Source organism: Anas platyrhynchos, chromosome 4, assembly GCF_047663525.1.
Source record: "Anas platyrhynchos isolate ZD024472 breed Pekin duck chromosome 4, IASCAAS_PekinDuck_T2T, whole genome shotgun sequence".
Classification (NCBI taxonomy): Eukaryota; Metazoa; Chordata; class Aves; order Anseriformes; family Anatidae; genus Anas; species Anas platyrhynchos.
Window position 1 is genome coordinate 39,989,775 of NC_092590.1, and position 18,816 is coordinate 40,008,590.

Below are 18,816 nucleotides of genomic sequence, written 5' to 3' on the forward strand. Positions count from 1 at the left end.
ATTAATATGCACGGGGCTGGAAGCCCTCCGTTATCCCACAGCTCGAGCAATGGAAGCACAAAACTTCTTTGCACTGCAATCGGGCAGAACTGAGCCCAGGGGGAGGCACAGATGCAGGCCTCTCTGTCTCCTCCACAGAAACGTGTCTCCTTCCCTTCTCTTGCTCTTCCCTCTCTGGAAGCGCTGATGAAACTCCTGCTGCTTCTTGCTTTTCTCTGCCTATTCCAGCCCCCGTGAGCATCCCCACCCCGCTGACAGCCAGGCGGGCAGCTCCGGTGAGGGCCCTGCTGCTGCCTGCCTCCCATCCAGGTGGCCACTAGAAATAGGAGCTCCTCCTGTCCCACAGACCCGGCTACCAAGCGAGGAAATGGATGGGGTTCCTCACTGCTGGCTCGTTCAGGCTTCTGAAAGGCTGTCGTGCTCTCCCCAGCATGACACCTGCAGCAAGGTTAATTAAGATTATTAAGAGGCCGCCATGGAGCTGAAGGACCTCAGACGCCGGTCAGGAGAGGTGGCTGCGGTGTCCTTTGGTACTTATGACTCCTTAATGTCCCTCTGAAGTGGCCCAGCAGGGGCGGGGGAGCAGGAGATGAGGAATGCTTTCGGGTGCCGAAGCTGGATCTGGGGCGTGCAAACGGCGGTGCTGCTTATTCCTTCTTGATCTCAGGTGGGGTGGTTATGCCTCTGCTTAGGAGAGCTGTCAGGTCAAATCCAATTGCTTAGTGTCACCTGCCAGCAACCCCTGGGACGTGCTGAGCTGCCGGTACCGTCTGAGAGCAGCACAAGATGCTCAGGGGTGAATCGCTGCAGCTTTTGGGGTGCGGGCTGGAGGCGGCGTGCTTGGAAGAGCCCCTGGCGAGCTCGAGGGGAGGAAAGGAGCAGAAAGATGGGGCAAGCTGAGGAAAACCTGGGAGAAGAGGTGCTGAGGTGGGCAGACTGATGGGAGGGCAAGCAGAAATCCTGCTGGGAGGGCCCAGGGTGGGTCTCAGCTCTCGGCACCACTGCCCAGCTGCTGGGTGAGAGCACCTGCACGGCAGCCCCAGCCTCCTGCTCTGTGGGATCACAGACCCTCCGGCCATCAGCTGGATGTGGAGCTGTGCTAGGCTGCTGGCTGTGCTCAGCCTCGACAAGCAGACAGAGGATTTAGTCTCTGCGCCTTTTTTTTCCTTTCTTTTTTTTTTTTTAATTTTTGAAAGAGCAATAAAAGGACTAAACAGCCGCCGTCCTGGTCACTCCCCATACATAATTGAAATAGCTGCCCACTGAAGTCAGCGTGAGCAGGGGGATGGGGCCGGGTAAGTGGCTCTGACTGTTGCTATAACAACAGCACCTTGGTCTAATTTCTTTTGAAAAATGAATTGCTGCTGGTGGGATGAAGCGAAGCAGCTTCTCCCAGCAGACGAAAGCTCTGCCGACAGCCTCGCCGCTCCCCTGTTTGCGTGTTGGGAATGCTGTGGCATGGCCCAGCCGCTCTGCCCAAAACTTCAGGACAGGTCAGATGAGACCTTTTGGGTCCACGTGTGTCTGTGTGCTTGCGTGCACAGCCTCCGTCCTCCTCCTTCCCCCCCAGTCGAGTCATTTAACAAGTCAACACACTAAAGTTTGACCTTTTCCTGCTCTGCAACAGGAGTTTCTCCAAAGGCATATAAATAACAGCCAGTCCTGCTTCACCCTGTCTTCCGCTCTGGGACAGAAACCCGCTGTGAAATGCGGTTCCATCGGCCAAATATTGTGTGTAAAGAAGACTAAAGGCCTATGAACCTGGCAAGGATTTTATTTGTATTTTATTTTATTCATTGAGAGTCTTGTCCTAGACACAGATCTCTAAGGTGCTGCTAATATCTTCACGACGCATGCTGTCAATTACTTGCACGAGCCATATTCTACTTCTTAGAAGGAAGTGGAAGACGCTTTACAGGAGAATATTTTACTTCAGGTTTTGTTTTTGCAGAGGGAAGGGGAAGTGCTGGGATTTTTTTCCCAGACACTGCAATCCTGATGCAGTAAGCTGTTTGCCAGAGTATGCTCAGTGTACGATATTCAAGCCAGCCAGTAGTTGACATGGTTGTCAGGAGTGAAATCAGGATATGAAAATGAACACATGCATTGAAATAAGTTGAGAATATTTGTGTGGTACCTAAAAGAGATGCATCTATTGCTAAGGCCCCCGACCCCTCCAAAATGCTGGAGCTAAGATGCTTCCCCAGCTGCAAAGTTTGTTTACAGCATGTTCCCTTCAAATAACCCTGTTTATTATGTTTCTGCCTACCTACAGTTGTTTGGTGAAGAAAGAGATCAGATTTTTCTAGTGTTTGTTAGCCTCCAGTATCCTAAAAAATCTGAAGGAGAACAACGCGGAGCAAGAAGCTTAGAAAAATAGGGTTCATTTTGTTTTCGTTTGCAACACGGTAAGATTTCTGTACATCTGATATTTGATGGAAAATAGTTTCCATCTTGAAGCTGCTTCTTGTTGTAATACATAATAAACACAGTTACTAATATTTATATACTAAGCCTGCTTTTACTTTTGCTAAAGTCCTTGTATATTTGTACAGGGGGACATCCAAGTTTCAGAGCATGACTAAATCTTCAGGAGCTGGTATTTTTAGGGCTGGTTATTTGCCACTAGATAGTTCTGATTCTCTTGGTAAACATTCATGTACAAATAAGGTGATGGATGCAGGATAAATTAACAAAAGATATAAAACCTGAAAACGTATTGCTCCCACCCATATTTTGTAAGGGATACCTTCAAACCAATGTGAAACGCACGGAGTCAATTTTGTAATATTTCTCAGGAAATAGCCACTCTTACTAATCCCTGGTGTGTTATTAAGACAAGTGAAGGTTTTTCTTTCTTGTGTGAACCGTTCTTTGTGTCCTGAAGTCTGTCCCAGGTCATTTGGTATGAGCGTTCAGCATTTTGCCAGTATGGTCTCGGGGCCAGGCTTTGGATGTTTCTTTGAACCCTATTTTTGCACATGCGTGCCACTGAACTTAGCAGCCCTTCAGTGGCTGCTTTGCTGACATGGAAGCAAAGAGGGACAGCGCCTTCTTCATGACACTGCTTGGGACCAGAGTGAGGACGGTGGAGAACTGTTAATTGGGTGAGAGGCCCACGAGGGACCCCACTTAGATATGCCATTGTAAGCCATTATACCAGCTGCATTACCACACACCTGCACCTGAAGGCAGCTTTTCTTCCCTTGTTCTGAAGAAAGGGAATTTGGAAGCAACTCTGCTCTCCTGTCCGCGAAGTGGTACTGCTCCACACCCACACCGTCCTCTCCTTGTTCCCGGGGTGTGAGCCAGGGCCAGGCACAGCTCAGTAAAACAAGCTCGGGTGCTTGGTGGAAGTTTTTTGCCGCACGCCAGCGATGCTGGTTAAAAAGCAGCAGGGAGCTGCAGTGCTGCACAGCGGTGTTCAGCTTAACACAGGTCTTCAGGGGAGGGGATGGAGGAGGTGAGAGTTGTATTATAAGCCCCCATGTGGGATTTGATGTTTCTCCTTCACAATAGTCTTTGGGTGTTGCCTTACCTTCTGCATCACTGTTAGCCGGCACAGCCTGCCCACGGGTGGTAATTGCCTTGTGAGGTTGCTGCTCCCATGGGATGGAGAGAAGGGAAAGAGATGGTGCTGCCTGTGCGGCTGCGTGCTGTGCAGCCCGGTGTGCTCGCACAGCTTCTGATTGAGGTGGCTTTGTTAGGAAGGCCACATCTCTGCAGAGGACCAGCACAGGGCTTAGCATCCCTCAAGTGCACAGCTGGGACCATAGCCACGTGTGCACAGGCTGTGTCCTTCTGCATCGTACCACAAACAGTGCACACAGGACCGAGAGGAAAGAGAAGGGTGCAGCCTTCTCACAGACTCCCCTCTGAATGGGGATGAGATGATGAGATAGGGATTTGCTTGCCTCTTCTGCTCACGGGATGAAAGGGGGGGAGCCGGCTCTCTGGGATGGGAGAAATAAATGGGATCTGGGTTGTGGGAAGAAAGAAGGTTGAGGACCTCTAGGTTAGGGCAGGGGTGGGAGCTGAGTGTCTGGGATTTTCATACCAGTAAAAATACTTTAAAAAATTGATAAAATCTTTCATTTTTTTGTCCTCTATTGTTCTAGTATCAAGGATGCAAGTGTGTCCTGAAGGAGTTCGCTAGAGCTATGACCTCTTTGCTTCCTCTCCTCCCCACTATTGTTTTTTGCCTTAGCTAAAGAGGGCTGCTTTTTTTAGCCTGGTACATAAGCAGAGAACTTAACTTTTGGTGTGGTAGAAGACTGTAATGTTGCTTTGGTGTTCTTCTTTTAACCTAAAGTAAAGCTTGTATTAACACATTATTTTTTATAATATTCATACAGATAATTTGGTTGCTTTCCGGGACTTGTCTTGCTTTGTTATCATTTCTATTAGTTATTTTGTTATCATTTCTATTAGTTATTTGTCTTGTATGTTAGCTCCTAGCTTCTCTTCTTTGCTGGCCTTTTTTGTGATTTGATTGCGTTAGCATCGTGCAAACTGCCTGCTATTTTTTACAGTAGATTTTTTTTTCCTCATTTAAAACTGATTCTCAATATGTTTGCAGCCAAAGAACAGAGAGCTAATCAAATGAAACGATGTTAATGAATTTTCTCCAAAAATTTTAGTGTCAGCAACACACGTTTCAATACAAGTAGTCAATCAGTTGTATTGCAGGTATTTTTCAATAAATAAACAAATAAATAAATTACAAAATTAAAAAAAAAAATCAGAGTAAATAGTAAATTCTAGTGCTTTATTTCTTCTATACATCTAATTTGAGACTCCTTTAAGGAGTCAAACCGTCAGAAGACATTACTGAGTGTTTTGTGAAAGCAAAAGTTTCACGACTGTATTAGGCACCAAAAAGTTGGAATGCTTGATTTGTTCTCTAAAATTTGGGTAGTTTGGAGAGTACAGACGTGTTTTACAGCTCTGTGACTGTGGGCCTGTGCTCTCCTGTTCAAGGCCAGGGTGTGTTGGGGTTTGGGGGGGGGGTGTTGGTTTGTTGGTGTTTTGTTTTAATCTGTCTTCTCAAATTGATCAAGGCATTAAAATGAAATCAAAGAAACTTCCTAATTAGTTTTTAAAACTTGCTGTCTCCAGTTGTCTTAGTGACAAGCACCTGTCACAAAGCTCATCAGCAGTATTTTTTTGTCTCTGCAGCTAGTTAATATTTTTTTCTCTTCTTTTCTTTTAAGCTTCAAGAGACAGTGAAAAGGAAGTTGGAAGGTGCACGTTCACCCATCAATGGAGAGCAGCAGAATGGAGTTTGTGATGGCAGCTTTTCTCCAACCAGCAAGCGGATACGGAAGGATGTACCAGGCATCGAGGCAATCAACAGCTTGCCTAATAATTTGCCTTTGCCTGCTGTTTCTCCTCTTCACCAGCTTGACATGAAAGCGTCCCTGCCCCTGCAGAACAGTGGAACTCACGGTAGTGGGCTAGAAGACTTGGGTAAAAACGGTGGGCTTTCGGAGATAAAGCTCCCCGTTAATGGTTGCAATGAGCTAGACGATGGTTTTAATATCCTGCAGAACAAGGAGCTAAAGCAAGAGCCTTTGGATGACCCTACCTGCATAGACACTTCAGAAACATCTCTTTCAAATCAGAATAAGCTTTTCTCGGACATTAATCTGAATGATCAGGAGTGGCAGGAGCTAATAGATGAACTAGCGAACACTGTTCCGGAAGACGACATACAGGATTTGTTCAATGAAGACTTCGAAGAGAAGAAGGAGCCAGAATTCCCCAGGCCTGCCACAGAGACTCAAGAGAGTGCGAGTGTTAAAAGTGATCCATCTCATTCCCCATTTGCTCATGTTCCACTGGGATCTCCCCAGGTGAGGCCTTCGTCTTCTGGTCCTCCGTTCTCAAATGTTTCCACAGCCTCTAGTATAACTTCCGTATCCAGCGCTCCACCAGCTCCAATCCAGGCGGGCTCACCAGCAAACTGTGTTGTTCAATCACCTCAAACTCCCAACCAGGCCCTCACACCAGGCCAAACTCAGACGCGGTCTGGAAATGGCTATCTTATGAACCCAGCAGGAGCAGCTGTGGCAGGATCAGGGCCTGGGCCTGTGAATATGCCAACTGCAGACTTGTCTCCAGCTGAGCAGCTCAAGCAAATGGCTGCACAGCAGCAGCAGAGGGCCAAGCTCATGCAGCAGAAGCAGCAGCAGCAGCAGCATCCAAATCAAGCCTCAAGCTGGTCACCTGTCGGCCCTCCATCTAGTCCCTACGGAGGACCTTTCAGTGCAGACAAACCAAATAGTCCAATGATGTATCCCCAAGCCTTTAACAACCAAAACCCAATAGTGCCTCCTATGGCAAACAATCCACAGAAGACCACAATTAATAACTACCTCCCTCAGAATCACATGAATATGATCAATCAGCAGCCAAATAACCTGGGCACAAACTCCTTAAGCAAACAGCCCAATATGCTTTCTTATGGCAACACCAAACCTCTGACCCACTTCAATGCTGAGCTGAGCCAGAGGATGACCCCGCCGATGGCAAATCCCAGCAAGAACCCCATGATGCCATACATACAGCAGCAGCAGTCCCAGCAGCCCCAGATGCAAGCTCAGATGGCACACCTGAGCGAGGAGCAGAAACGCATGCTCATCATGAAGCAGAAAGGAATGATGAACCAGCCCATGGCATATGCAACACTTCCTTCCCTCGGTCAGGTAAGCGTGGATATGCGATATGCGGACAACCAAAACGGTCGAATACAAAGGTTTAACAGCTCTTTGTATGGTCTCCTCGTCTTCTTTCTGTTGGAAAGTATGGGATGTCATTGCAGATGCTTCTTGGATTTTCATGTGATATTGGAGCTTGATCATTTTATGAAATGACTGAAATGATGTTGTGTTATATTTAAGAAATGTTAAATGACCGTTTTTTTGAACCAGCACTGTTTCCCTGTGCTTCTACTGATGAGTGCATAGGGCCACTTTGGGAAGCTTTGGTTCTGAAGTTACTCTCCTCCTTGGGGAGTTTGTTTCCTTTTCTTGTTACGTAAGATTTGATGATTTTGGATCCCAAACCACTGTATAGTTTGGCTTCCACAGCGTAGCTACCATTGTAACACAAAGATGGAGTGATTGGCCCCTTCCTCTTGGGGTGAGGATCTAGCCTTTTTTAAACAGTGTATTTGGCATTTTGGTTCAGGTAATAAAGGAAGGACATTGTGGGTGCTGAACGTCTTTGGTTTCCATTGGAAAAAGTAAACGTAACTGAATGCTTTTAGTGGTGCTTGAACCATGCCTGAAATTAGATGATTTATTTCAGGACTTTCAAGAAGTCTTTAGCAACCTCAAGTATTATAATGTTGTGAATCTGTACAGTCTTCTGACTTACATTCATCAAGAGGCTAACTTGGCATCTGTCTGGCTTGTATTCCATGCTGACCTCTGGTGTAGCAGCTGCTAGGCTTGTGGAATAGTTTGGAATGAGTTAATAAGTGGTTTGAATAATAGTTATAGTAACACCAGGCAGCCCTATCACCACCTAGGTCATCTGGGTATTCTTGCCTGAGCAGGCTCTGTAAAGATCTGCACGCTGGTGTAATGGAGAAGCTAGAGAATAAATCTTCTGAATGTTGTTTTAAGGTTTTTAGGAAAGAATTAAAGTTAATAATCAGTTCACAAAGTAGGTGATGCCTTCGCAGAAGTTATGTGCCACCAAAACATGTCAGGAATTCGGATATAATAGTACGCTAATAGAGTTGTTGGTTGATAGTTTTAGTGTAACATCATTTTACAAATTCCGCTGTTTCCACGCCACCTACAAGGAGTACTTCCTTCTGAGCATGGTTTAACTGTGACTCACACTGTAATGCATGTAGAAGTACAGAAAAAAATGTCATTTCTTCAGGCCATAGTTTGGGAATCTACCAATAGGAGGAGCAGGAGCTTTGCCAGGTCAGAGGCCATCTCATATTATTTGAAACGAATTGCAAAACCCTCCTGTTTATGGTTCAGGATGTGTTGTGACAGCTCAAAGGTTCGTATTTCTATTTTAATTCGGCTTGCCTGCTGCTTTAGAAATCGCCAGTCTGAAGCCTCTTCCTTTTGTGATGACTTATCTAGAGAAATGCTGTGATAATGACATAAAACTCACTGTAATCTGAGCTACAGATTTGTCAGGTTGTAATTGAGAGGCATGTAATGTTTGGCCAGGCAGTCTAATGCTTTATAGTTTCTTTTCTTTGTTTTTGTTAAATCTGTTGAAGTCAAAGATCATCAAACAGTTGAGAGGAGGAACTGCCTATGTGAAAGAGTTAATGTCATCCCTTCCATTTCATAAGTTGAGAAATTCATGTTACTATCTTGCTGCAGTTCTCCAGCGTGAACAGGAAGTTGAGATTTCATATATCTAATCTCACTCAGTTCCTTTTTTTAATGTAGGAAAAAGCGAGATGTTTGGATAAAACTAGACTTTCTTCCAAAGCCAAGACCAGATATTAAGTCATTTCTCTTTCTCGTAAAGAAGAAATAAAAGACAAAACCCCATTTTGTTATATAATATGTGCAGTGTACATTTCATGACCCAGTAGGGATGAAGGAGCCTCTTGCTTTCATGTAGATACAGTAAGGTCCCTTCACTACTTGTGAAACCCACTTGTCTACCCAGAAGGGATTTTGTTTGGTGAGGAAAGTTGAAAAAATGGATTTCTAACTATTAAAGTATTTCTTCATTCCTTCCCTTCCTGCTTCCCCGAAAAGCATTTCTCTGGAAAATTGGAATGCGTTGTTGTTGTGAGTTGTGCTTGGTAGAAACTGATTGGTTTTACAAAGGTGGCAAAAAGATGCGCTGATATTCTTGCGTTGAATCCAGACGGATGCAGATTATCTGATCCTACTACTTGCTGCAGGACGTGGACGGTCAGAGTTACCAGATCATGTACGGAAAAGGAGGAGATTGCACCCTTCAGTTTAAAACACATTTCTGAGCGTAAGGGGATGTATCTCTCAGTGAGTTGATTGTTTCTGCTTTTGTTGTAGTTTTGGTCTTTGACACAGAATTGCAAAAGAGTGTGTGTGTTAAATAATCACGAGGATTTAACAAATGGCATTCCAGGGGGGAAAAAGTTCCAGCTATTCTGTTGTATGGTTAGCACTGACTGTGTGTTTCTGCCAGGTGACCGCTGCAGGGGCATGCTCAGGGCCCGAAAAGTGATTTAGGAACATGAGGCATGTGTGAAAGACAATGCCTGGTCTTATTTTCTGTGGTCCGCAAAATCCGAGCATGGCTGCGTTGTGTGTTTGCATACACATGCACGACATACGTTAATTAAACCCGCATCCATTTTGGCCGTTCTGCTGTTAATGAGCAGTAATGTTAGTCAGCCATGGCTCCGATCACATAGGGTGCTTCAGAGGGACGCCATTTTGTCAACTCAGCCAGGACCTTGCGGACACGCTAGGAGGTCACTAGCCTGTGGCTGTCCCATGAACGTGTATGTGAGTGACTGGTGGTGGGGTTTGTGTCCTGGGGTTGCTGAGCCAGAAGCTCTCGTAAGGAAAGGTGGCATCTGGAGAGGAAGCCATTTAGCTTGGTGTCGGTGCGAGTGGCCGGACAGGCAGAGTGCTCACTGAGCAGCCTCGCTGGCAAAAGCTTGTGCTTGGAAATCCCCACTCCTAGCCCTGCCCCACATACTCTGATCTGCCCTAGAACTGGGTGTTAGCTTGTGAGGAGGCAGCAAGTGTTGCCCCTTAGCCTCGTCCTTATCCTGGGTGCTTCCTGCATTCTTGCTTAGCTGGGGCTACAGGATAAAACATCAAGCACAGATTTTTCCTGGGGCTGGAAACTTCTAAGGTATTTGAGGACTTGAGGTCTTCTGCTGTTCGGTGCTTCCTGTGTGGTAGTGAAAGGAACTGGTTTCACACCAAGGTGCAACAGGGGCTTTCTTAGACTTGTATGTGATTTAAGAAATAAAAGCAAGCCTAAAACAACCTTCTCTCTAAACATTTAGACCTTTGTTTAACCTAAATTGTTCCATTTAGTTTTTGAAGGTATTTGTAAGGTTTAATGGTAGTCTTTTTTTTTTTCTTCCTTTTCTTTTTTTTTTTTTCTTTTTTAAACCAAAAGTAATTTCAAACTGGGGAAAAGTGAAAACATTTTCTTTGGAAAAATTCAGAATCATTAATTGTGCCTGTTCTTGGTTCCAGCTGTTCAATATGTATGCATAATGGTAAGAGAAGAAAGCAGCCAAATGGAATAGATGTTGAATGGCTGAGCGAGAATTTGATGTTTGGAGCCAAGTGAGGGAGGGAGAGTAATGAGAGGTCGAAACAAAACAGAATTCTCTGTGGGTGTAAGAAAAATAAAACTAGACTGCAGCTCTTTGCCTGCATGCGACTGTGAGGATGCTGCAATTATCGTTCTTATTGAAACCACTAGTTATGTTGTTTGAAATTGGAGGGATGTGAATGAAGAGGAGAAATGACACCATACTGGAAGAGCTACCTTCAAATTCTCTTTTCTGTCTTTTGTTTTAGTCTTATAAATTGAAGAAGCGTCATCTGCTCAGTCTGTTTTTGCATGTGAAGGATGAAGGGAGATCTGTGTCCAGAGAACATTTCTGAAATGTTATAGTCTTCGTCCTTTCCAAGTGAAAAGGTGTGTTTCTTGCTGGAATAGTAAAAGACATTTTATGCTTTCCTGAAGGTTATCTTTGGGATAGTGAGAAAAAAAGATTAATGTTCTGGGATTTGGCTTTTTTTTAAAGCCTACCTGAAAGTAAAGAAGAAAGGCTACAGATCCGTATTCACTGCATGAAAGTGTAGCAGAAACGGAACCGTCTTACTAGATTTTAGGGGGAAACAAGCTGGAATGGAAATAATGACTGACACTTGTTGGATAACCCGACTGAAAGCCCCGGGACAAACGGACACAACGACCAGCGTTCTGTGCCGTAAGCCAATTTATTGCTGCGTGACAGTATCTTATATAGTGTTAAAACGTCCCACCCAGGAACCCAGGACCCCTCCCACTGTGCTCGCAGGCACCCCAGACCCCTCCTTTTGTGCACGCAGGCACAACCCAGAATAATCCCACAGACACTTTGAGGATCACTTGCTGAACAATTTACAGAGACATAGTGAATGCCTGTCGTTGCTGTGTTTGACTTATAAACATTATTTTCTTCAAAAGATTTGCACTGGAGTTCAAATGCAGTGCCAATTTATAAAGACTGGCCTGGCCTTCTAGTACTTCCCTTTCCAGTACCATCTGCCCATTTTCTTGGGAAGGAGGTCATATTAGCAGAAATCACAAGAAACAGATATTGGACAGTATTTGGCTAAGATCAGATCTCCATAGCACAATCCTAAAAACAAACAGAGAAAAAACCTTTTAGCTTGCTGATATTTCCTCGTTAACTATCTTTCAGAACCTGTGTGTATGTACTTTTTAACCCAATACACCGTTTGTTCATTCCATATACCTACTGTTTTTCTCTAATACCAAGTTCTTCTCTAGTCTAAGCCTTGTAAAATCACAGGATAACTGCACTGCTACCATGTCCCAACTGGATAAATAATCTTACCGTAAGAAAGCCATGGCTCTTTGTTGTGAAACCTACTTTTCTGAAACCATGCTAACCGTGATTCCTGTTTTATCCTCTGAGTCACTTCTGATAGAGAGCTGAAAGAAATTGTTGCGTTGTTTTGCTGGAGATGTGTCAGAATAAGCAACCTTTTCCTCATTTTGAATATCGCAATTGTAGCGGCAAGTCTTCAATTCTTAGAAATTTCTACATTTTTCCAAGATTTGTTAAAATATGTTGCTGTGTGATTGGCTTCTGGTCTAGTTTCACGAAGACTGAGAGCGTGAGTTATTCTTGTCCATAAATAAGTTGTCCTACCTTACTTCTAGAAGCAGAAATTGTCTATTTCTGACTGTACAAGGAGCATATTTGATAACCTCTACTTTGGAGTCACCAGAATAGCATATTACTTATCCCTACACAGTCTGGATTGCAGCATAAAGAGCAGTTGGCTCTGTTGTTCAGCTAGGCCTGTAAGTCTGGTGACACAACACGTGCCAACCAACACTCCTGAAGTTTCATTAGCTACAACTGTAATCTCAAAGCATGCTGATTTCGAAACATCTATAGCCAGTATTATTTTTACTTAAAATGCTACCCCTTCCTGCTTCTTTTTTGCTACTTTTTTCTTAGAGTGCAAGTTGTCATCATCCATTTAAGTTTTCCAGTCTTGTAACCCATTCCACATGCTTTCAGCAATACCAGCCACCATCCATTTCTAACTGTTCTCAAGCTTCTCTAATTCTTCATCTCTTTCATCCAGAGTCTAAGGTTTCCATCCTGGGCAGGTCATGTTATCTGCTTAGTGTTAAACAATACAGAAGTGTCTACTTTCAGTTAAACAATATTTGTCCTTGTGTCATTTCTCTAAGACTGTGACGGTCCCTAACTTTACATTTTCCTGGAGGCTAGACTTACAGAGTACTTTTTGTTCATTTATTTTTATTTTCCTTCCGTAATTCCCAGGTTTGCCAGCTAGCTTCTCAACATCTCAGAAATATTTACTAGACCTTTATTTTAGAGGAGTCTGTGTTCCTGTGTTTACTTTCATGAATATATAAATCCAAATGTCTCTAAAAAGTCGGTTTGTGCCCTATAACACTGCTGGTACTAACTACTCAGAAATTGTAAAATTGCTTTAAAATCGTGGGCTCTTTCTAATAAAACATATTGAGGGTGGTTGGAGCAATAGTCTCCCAGATTTCCAAACTGTTAGGATCCTTGTTTTCCTACCGTTCTTTACCCATACAGGACAGATACACTTTTTAAAGTAAAGCTTTGATTCTCCTATACCACCTTGACTCAAGGAAGTGAAACTTAAAGGAAAAATATGTCAAATCTTACAGTAGCATTGCAAAGTAATGTAATACTTAGGATTTTCCTTACCCTTGGTTCAGTGTCCTCTATTCTCATGCTGCCCAGCCGGACAGCTAAGGTGATGGTGTCCATCTCTTGTCCACCTCTTGTACCCCTCCCTTGCTCTTTTTGACCTCCTCCACGATCTGCCAGTGTAAACCTCTTTCCTGGAAGCTTCTCCTCAGCCATGTTTGTATTTCTAGCACGTGTCACGCGGCCCTTTTAGAAAAGACACCTCGCAGGAACGAATCACATTGGTTCCAAGCGGCTGTCGGCGGCGAGGATGCGGGTGAAGTAATTGCTCGGCACAAAGAGCGTGTTTATAAACAGCTTCATCTGCCACCAACAAGGAAGCCGTGCACGCGTTTCTGTGTGTACTGGCTTTATTAGACGTTGCAGCTAACAGGAGTAATAAAATCATCACCAGCTCCTGGCCAGATTTAACAGCACAGCCGCAGCTCTAGGGAGGCCTCCACGTCGTCCCCATGCCAGGAGCACGAGGAAGATCTCGCCTTCCCTTCTCACACTAACCGCTGCCGAGGTGGGTGGCTGGCTTTCCCTTGCCAGTGGTGGCAGGCAGACAAGCCTCGGCACTAATTTGGGAATAGAAAGGGCTTTGCTGGAAGGCCAGGGGCCGTTTGCAGCTGTCCGCCCATTTCCTGTGCAGTGGCGATTCGGGAGGGCGATACCTTGCGAATAAGCCAGCCGTGAGCAGCAGCAAACACGCTGTGCTGTGCTTCACAATGGCCTTCTGCCTGCTTTGGCTGTTGGGTTTGGGCTCTGAAGGTACCCAAACATACCATCTTTCCACAGAAGATCCGTTTAAAGTGTCTTTTTTTTTCCCCGCTACCATTTTTAAAGATGCATTTATAAATAACAAAGTGATTAGTCTTCATTAGGCACGTGGCAGTGAGCCTTACATCGGTGATGCTGGGCACTTAGAGCTCGCTGTGCTGATTGTAAGGGGTTACCTGCACCGCCTTCAGCCTGCATTTCCACCCCGACCCATGCTCCCAAGCCGGAGGGTCATTGTGTGTCTCTCAGCTTTGTTAAATTCAGAACTGCCTCTGGACTCTGCTGTCTGGCAGGTAACAAACTGTTAGCAAAGTCCTTTGCTATGGGAAAGCCTCTTCCAGATAGTCTGGAGTTTGTTCTTTAGTGTAAGTATATTGCTCTCGTCTTTCCCAGCCTTTGTAAAGAAAACTGGAAACTGGATTTAAAATTAACTCTCTCTTTCCATCTCTTTTTCCATCTCCGTCCCACAGTAGGGGTCTATATGAACTGAGCTTTTATTCCAAGCAAACTTGTAAATTTTTTATTAGCATCAGAAGAAGAGGCTCACTTTGCACACAGAGGGATTCTTCCGACCAGAATGGCTCTCGAGTACGCAGTACCGTCCCCTCGCTCCCTTTGCTGCAGGGATGGGAGGACTCTGCCACGTGCGTTTCCTTTGGTTTCTGCTCCTTGCCACAGACAGTGGTGGTCTCCCAGCCCCCAGCCTGCTTTTTTTTTTCAGGGACCCAGTCCCTGCAGCCTGACCCTGAGGCAATGTCTGCCTCTTAAGGAGCTTGCAGCAAGCAAAACTGTTTATCAGACGATGGATCAATAAGGGTTCAGAGGGTACAGGGTATCCTGTAATTAAAAAGCCTATTTGGAACTATTAATAGATTGTGGTTACCTTAAAAACAAGCTCCATCCTGTTCTTTTTTTTTTTTTTTTTCCACGTTTCAGCCTGCCTTGTTTTTTTCCATGCCATGTAGGCTCCTTCCCTCTGCCCGTAGCTCTGCTCTCGGGAGAGGCGCTGCGAGGAGGGCTGGGGAGCTCCCTAGGCTGAGCATCGGGCCAGATGGGGAGCAGGGGATGACACCACTGCCATCCCTCCCGATTACACACGCTGACAGCTTCGTTTTGGGTAACACGGTGAAGTGCTCAGAATACCAGAAATGCCACAACTGAAGTTGTCCGCAGCTATCTGCGCTACCCTGGAAGCTGCAAGAAGTGGCAGGAGATGAAAAAGGATGCAGGAAGAGGAGCTAAAACATACAGATATCGTACGGGAGGCTGAGCACTGCCAGAAAGAGCAAATTCCCTGCTGTATCATAATCCCCGGGCTCCTTAAGTGTTCCCAGCGATGCCGAAACAGGCTGTTTATCCAAACACATGAATGCAGTTCAGCTCTTTTGCCTGAGGAGGAGGACATCAGTAAATACCGATTAATGTTCCAGCCAGGAGCTTAGGTCCAAATAATACTTTTCAGAAGAAAAGTAATCGGCTGAGCTTTGGTGGCTCATTGTCACTCGTCTTTGTTTACTGCAGTTCATGGCTTTCAGCCTGTTAGCAGTCCGAAATTGTGTAATACCTCTTGAAAGATAGCCCCAGTAAGTGGTTAAGAGCGCAGCTTTGGAGGCCTGCGTTCAGGAGGTTCTGCCAAATCCCAGCTGATGCATCTCATTTGCTAAAGAATGCGGCTTCTGCGCTCTCAGCAAAGATTTCATTCCTCATGGGCAGTGGGAAACCTGCCCTTGCTCTGTTATTGTTCAGCAGCTTAGCAGTAAGTCCGGGACAGCCAACTTTGTTACTATGGAGAGAAGCCGGTCTGTTGGCTCCTCGGTTCCTCGTCCTCGCCTCGTGCTTGCATGCATGTATTCCTGGGCCCTCCTGCCCTTGCTTAGCTGCTTCCCCTGTGTGTGAGGAACACTTTGCGTGTATCAGCCTGCAAGCCTATCTTACACCTCGTGAAGAAAGCACCCATCCTGTATCAACACCTTGTGCCAACAGGTGGCTTGCTCATTTACACCCGGTGGGAGCTTGTTAGCAGCTCTTGCTCTGCGGTGAGAGTGGGAGCTGCCGAGGCAAGGTCAAGTATCTGGTAAGAAAGCAAGCCCACGTCCAGCAGCACTGTCACAAAATCATGTTTTAATGTTTTACCTCGCTCTTTTTCACTTCTGTTTCACACTTGTGCAATATTAAAGTCTACTCCTCGCTCCAATCTCAGTCGTTGGCTGCTCATGCTAGCAGCCTGCTGTAAAACCTGCTCTGCCAAGTTCCTCCCCGCTAGCTAAAAGCTCTGTTTGTTAAAAATAGAGGCATACCTGTAACCTGCCGTTTGTTGCCTTATGCTGTTTGGAGAAATTGAGGGGGAAATAAAGAAAAGAAGGAAAAAGAAAAAGAAACAATTTTCAAAGGGTCGGCCTAGAAAGCATTTAGGGTCTGCCCTGAGAAGATACCTCCTCGTCCGATGTGACTTTCCTTACAGGCTTGAGAGTTAACCTTCTCAAAAGAATCTGCATTTTAAATTGCTTTTGGTGCATAGTATTGCCTAGAGAAAGGAAAATTCATGAGATTGCCCAATAGGCATGGTCTAGGGAATTATTTTTCCAGTGTGTGCTTCTCTCCCTCTAAGTCCAGCAGTTCTTTTTAAGATCTGCCCTACATTACGTTTGTTCCTTTCCTCTCCCCCTGCTACTCCACGAGCCATTTTTCTCTCTCCCTCTAACCTCCCCCCTCAAGCTTGCCCTCTGTTTCCCCTCATTCAGCTTCTGCTTCTCTGCCTCCCCTTCTTGTCTGCTTAATAGCACGGGGCTGGGTTTTGGTATTGTCACAGCATGCAGGAAATCGCTGAAGACACCGTGGCTTTGTGTGGCCTGTGTACCTCTGGCTGATGGAAATAGGATGAAATATTTGTTGTCATATTAAATGTTTTTTTAACCAGTCATGAGACAGATGAAGGACTGGGGGATCTTCGATATAATCTCGCTAATGTGGTGGCACCGTCCCTGTGATAAATCTGGCCGCTCCACCTTCAGTCTGCCCACTAATCCATCTCGACCAGGACTTCAACGTTCAAAGCTATGGAGCAGCCCTGCTGGATTAAGGTTGCTTGTAGCATACCCTTATTGTAGATGGCTAAAACAAGCAAAAAATGTGTGTAGGAGTTTTCTATTGTTGCATTGCTAGTGGCAGGCAGTTTCCCACACCCTGAGGTTTTGTTCCTGGCAGTAAATTAGTTTTATAAGCCTTGATATTCTTATAGATGGAAAAGTAATTTCAAGTGATTTTTGTTGTGACTTTTAAGCTGTGTTAATGATACCTTCTCCCGCCCTTCTCGTGGCGTGAAACTGTTCTCATCGTTTGAGGATAGCTTCAGTGCTCCCACCAAGTGATGTGTAAAACAGAAATATTTAAGGCCTTTCAAGACCTTTTCAATATGTATGTCACAAAGTACCTAACATGCTATATGGATATATAGTGAAATTTACTGTACGTGGGTTTTTTTGGGTGGTATTTACCTGCTTCGTGTTACCACGTAGGGGTCATTAGTCCAGAGGCAGGTGTGCAGGATGGTACCGGGCAGCCTGCAGGCCTCGGGCAGAGGAAGCTCTGAATTTCACCTGAAGATTTCAGAGATGAGAGAGGTCTCTGGGTCTGCTGAAGCAGAAGTTTGTTTGCTCTCACCCAGTTCCTGCACCTGGTTTGCAGGGGGGTGGCGTCCTTGGCGCAGTCCCTGACTCTGTTTGCATACAGGGTGGGCTGTGAGGGTACTGCTGAAGGGACACGGGTGTCACCTACAGACGGGCTCACAGTTTGCAGGAACGTCGGGAGACCTCAAGAGAGCTCCTGGCACCGTGACCATGACCTTTGTGTGTGCTCCAGCATTGCAGGTTAGGGCTCTGCTTTCCTCTCCTCGCGCTCAGGACCCCTGCTCTGGGCACAGCGTGCTGTGTCAACAAAATGCAAAGCACTGATGTCGACAAATGAGCCGGTTTGTTCACGCTCCCAAGGAGCACGTTCCTCTGGATGAAGCATGGCCATTTGGAAAATCCTCCTAAGCAGCCCTGAAATCCAGGTCCTGCTGAGGAGGCAGAGCCGTGGGGCACCGTGTTGTTTTTAAGGCGGTCTTTTATCACCTCGCAGATTTTTTCAAAGCCAAAAATGCAGGTTAGTGCGATCGATTTTCAATTAATTGAGAGTCACGTGGCCTCTCTCTCGCCTTCCTTTTCTTTACCTCTTGCACCCCTTTTATTTTCCTGTTAATAGACCATGTGCTGCCTCTTCAACTTGGCGGGTGCTTCCTCACCTCCACAGCCCCCGTCAATGGGGGCACTTCCCCAGGGCTTGCACAGCTTGCCCCCTGTGTGGTAATGAAACTGGGGAAACGGGGTGGGTTTTCTTCTAGTTCTTGAGGATTAGATTCTTCTTTTTCAAAGGCTTTTTTGGCCTCACAAAATTAGATCACTGCTACGCGAAAAAACAGCCCACTGTGATCACGGCTTAATAGCACAATGCCAGAGCTCCCTTGAATGTTGTTCCCATCTCTTCGAGATTAAGTGAGATCCAGTGGGCTGGACCTTTCATCTGCATGATAAAGGCCAGCGAGGCAGCTTGTAAATCCTTTCTTTCCATCTTTACGCCCTGCAGTTTGGGACCTGAAGGCCTGAAATAATTTTTGCTTGCTAAGAAGAAACTTTCTGTAATCCATGAGGAGATGCCATTATGCTAATTAGCGCTGTTAGGGACAATCAATGCGTGCGTGTCATCCAACAGCAAGCGCCGATCCCCTCACAATCAGCAATTTATCATGCCTTGCCAATGCAGGAGGGCTGGCACTATTTTATCCATATAAATTTCTCATTCATTTAGTCAGTAAATCATGGTGCACTTCATGAGAGTCATTTTTAATGTGATTGCGTTTTGTTAAGTTTTAATCACGCATAATGGATTTTATCTGGCAACGAGGTCAACTGGTAGTCTCTGCCTCTGCCGTTTGTGTCCTACCCTCCCTGCATGGAGAAGTGCTCAGCTGTACCCGGGCCATAGGATCATTGAGGCTGGAGAAGACCTCTCAGTACCAGGCTGGGGGGAGATGAGGAAATCCAGGAGGCTCAGGG

General features: G+C 45.5%; 1 protein-coding gene across 9 annotated transcripts in view; it reads left to right on the plus strand.

The window, feature by feature from the left end:
• MAML3 (mastermind like transcriptional coactivator 3) overlaps positions 1-18,816 on the plus strand; it is a 254,080-nt gene that overhangs the window by 180,548 nt on the left and 54,716 nt on the right. For all 9 annotated transcript variants that reach the window (XM_038178922.2, XM_072036764.1, XM_072036763.1 and 6 more), the window contains one exon: positions 5,214-6,707. In XM_038178922.2, the coding sequence (XP_038034850.1) occupies positions 5,409-6,707 (1,299 nt within the window). In that variant the 5' untranslated portion in view covers positions 5,214-5,408. The remainder of the gene's footprint in view (positions 1-5,213; positions 6,708-18,816) is intronic.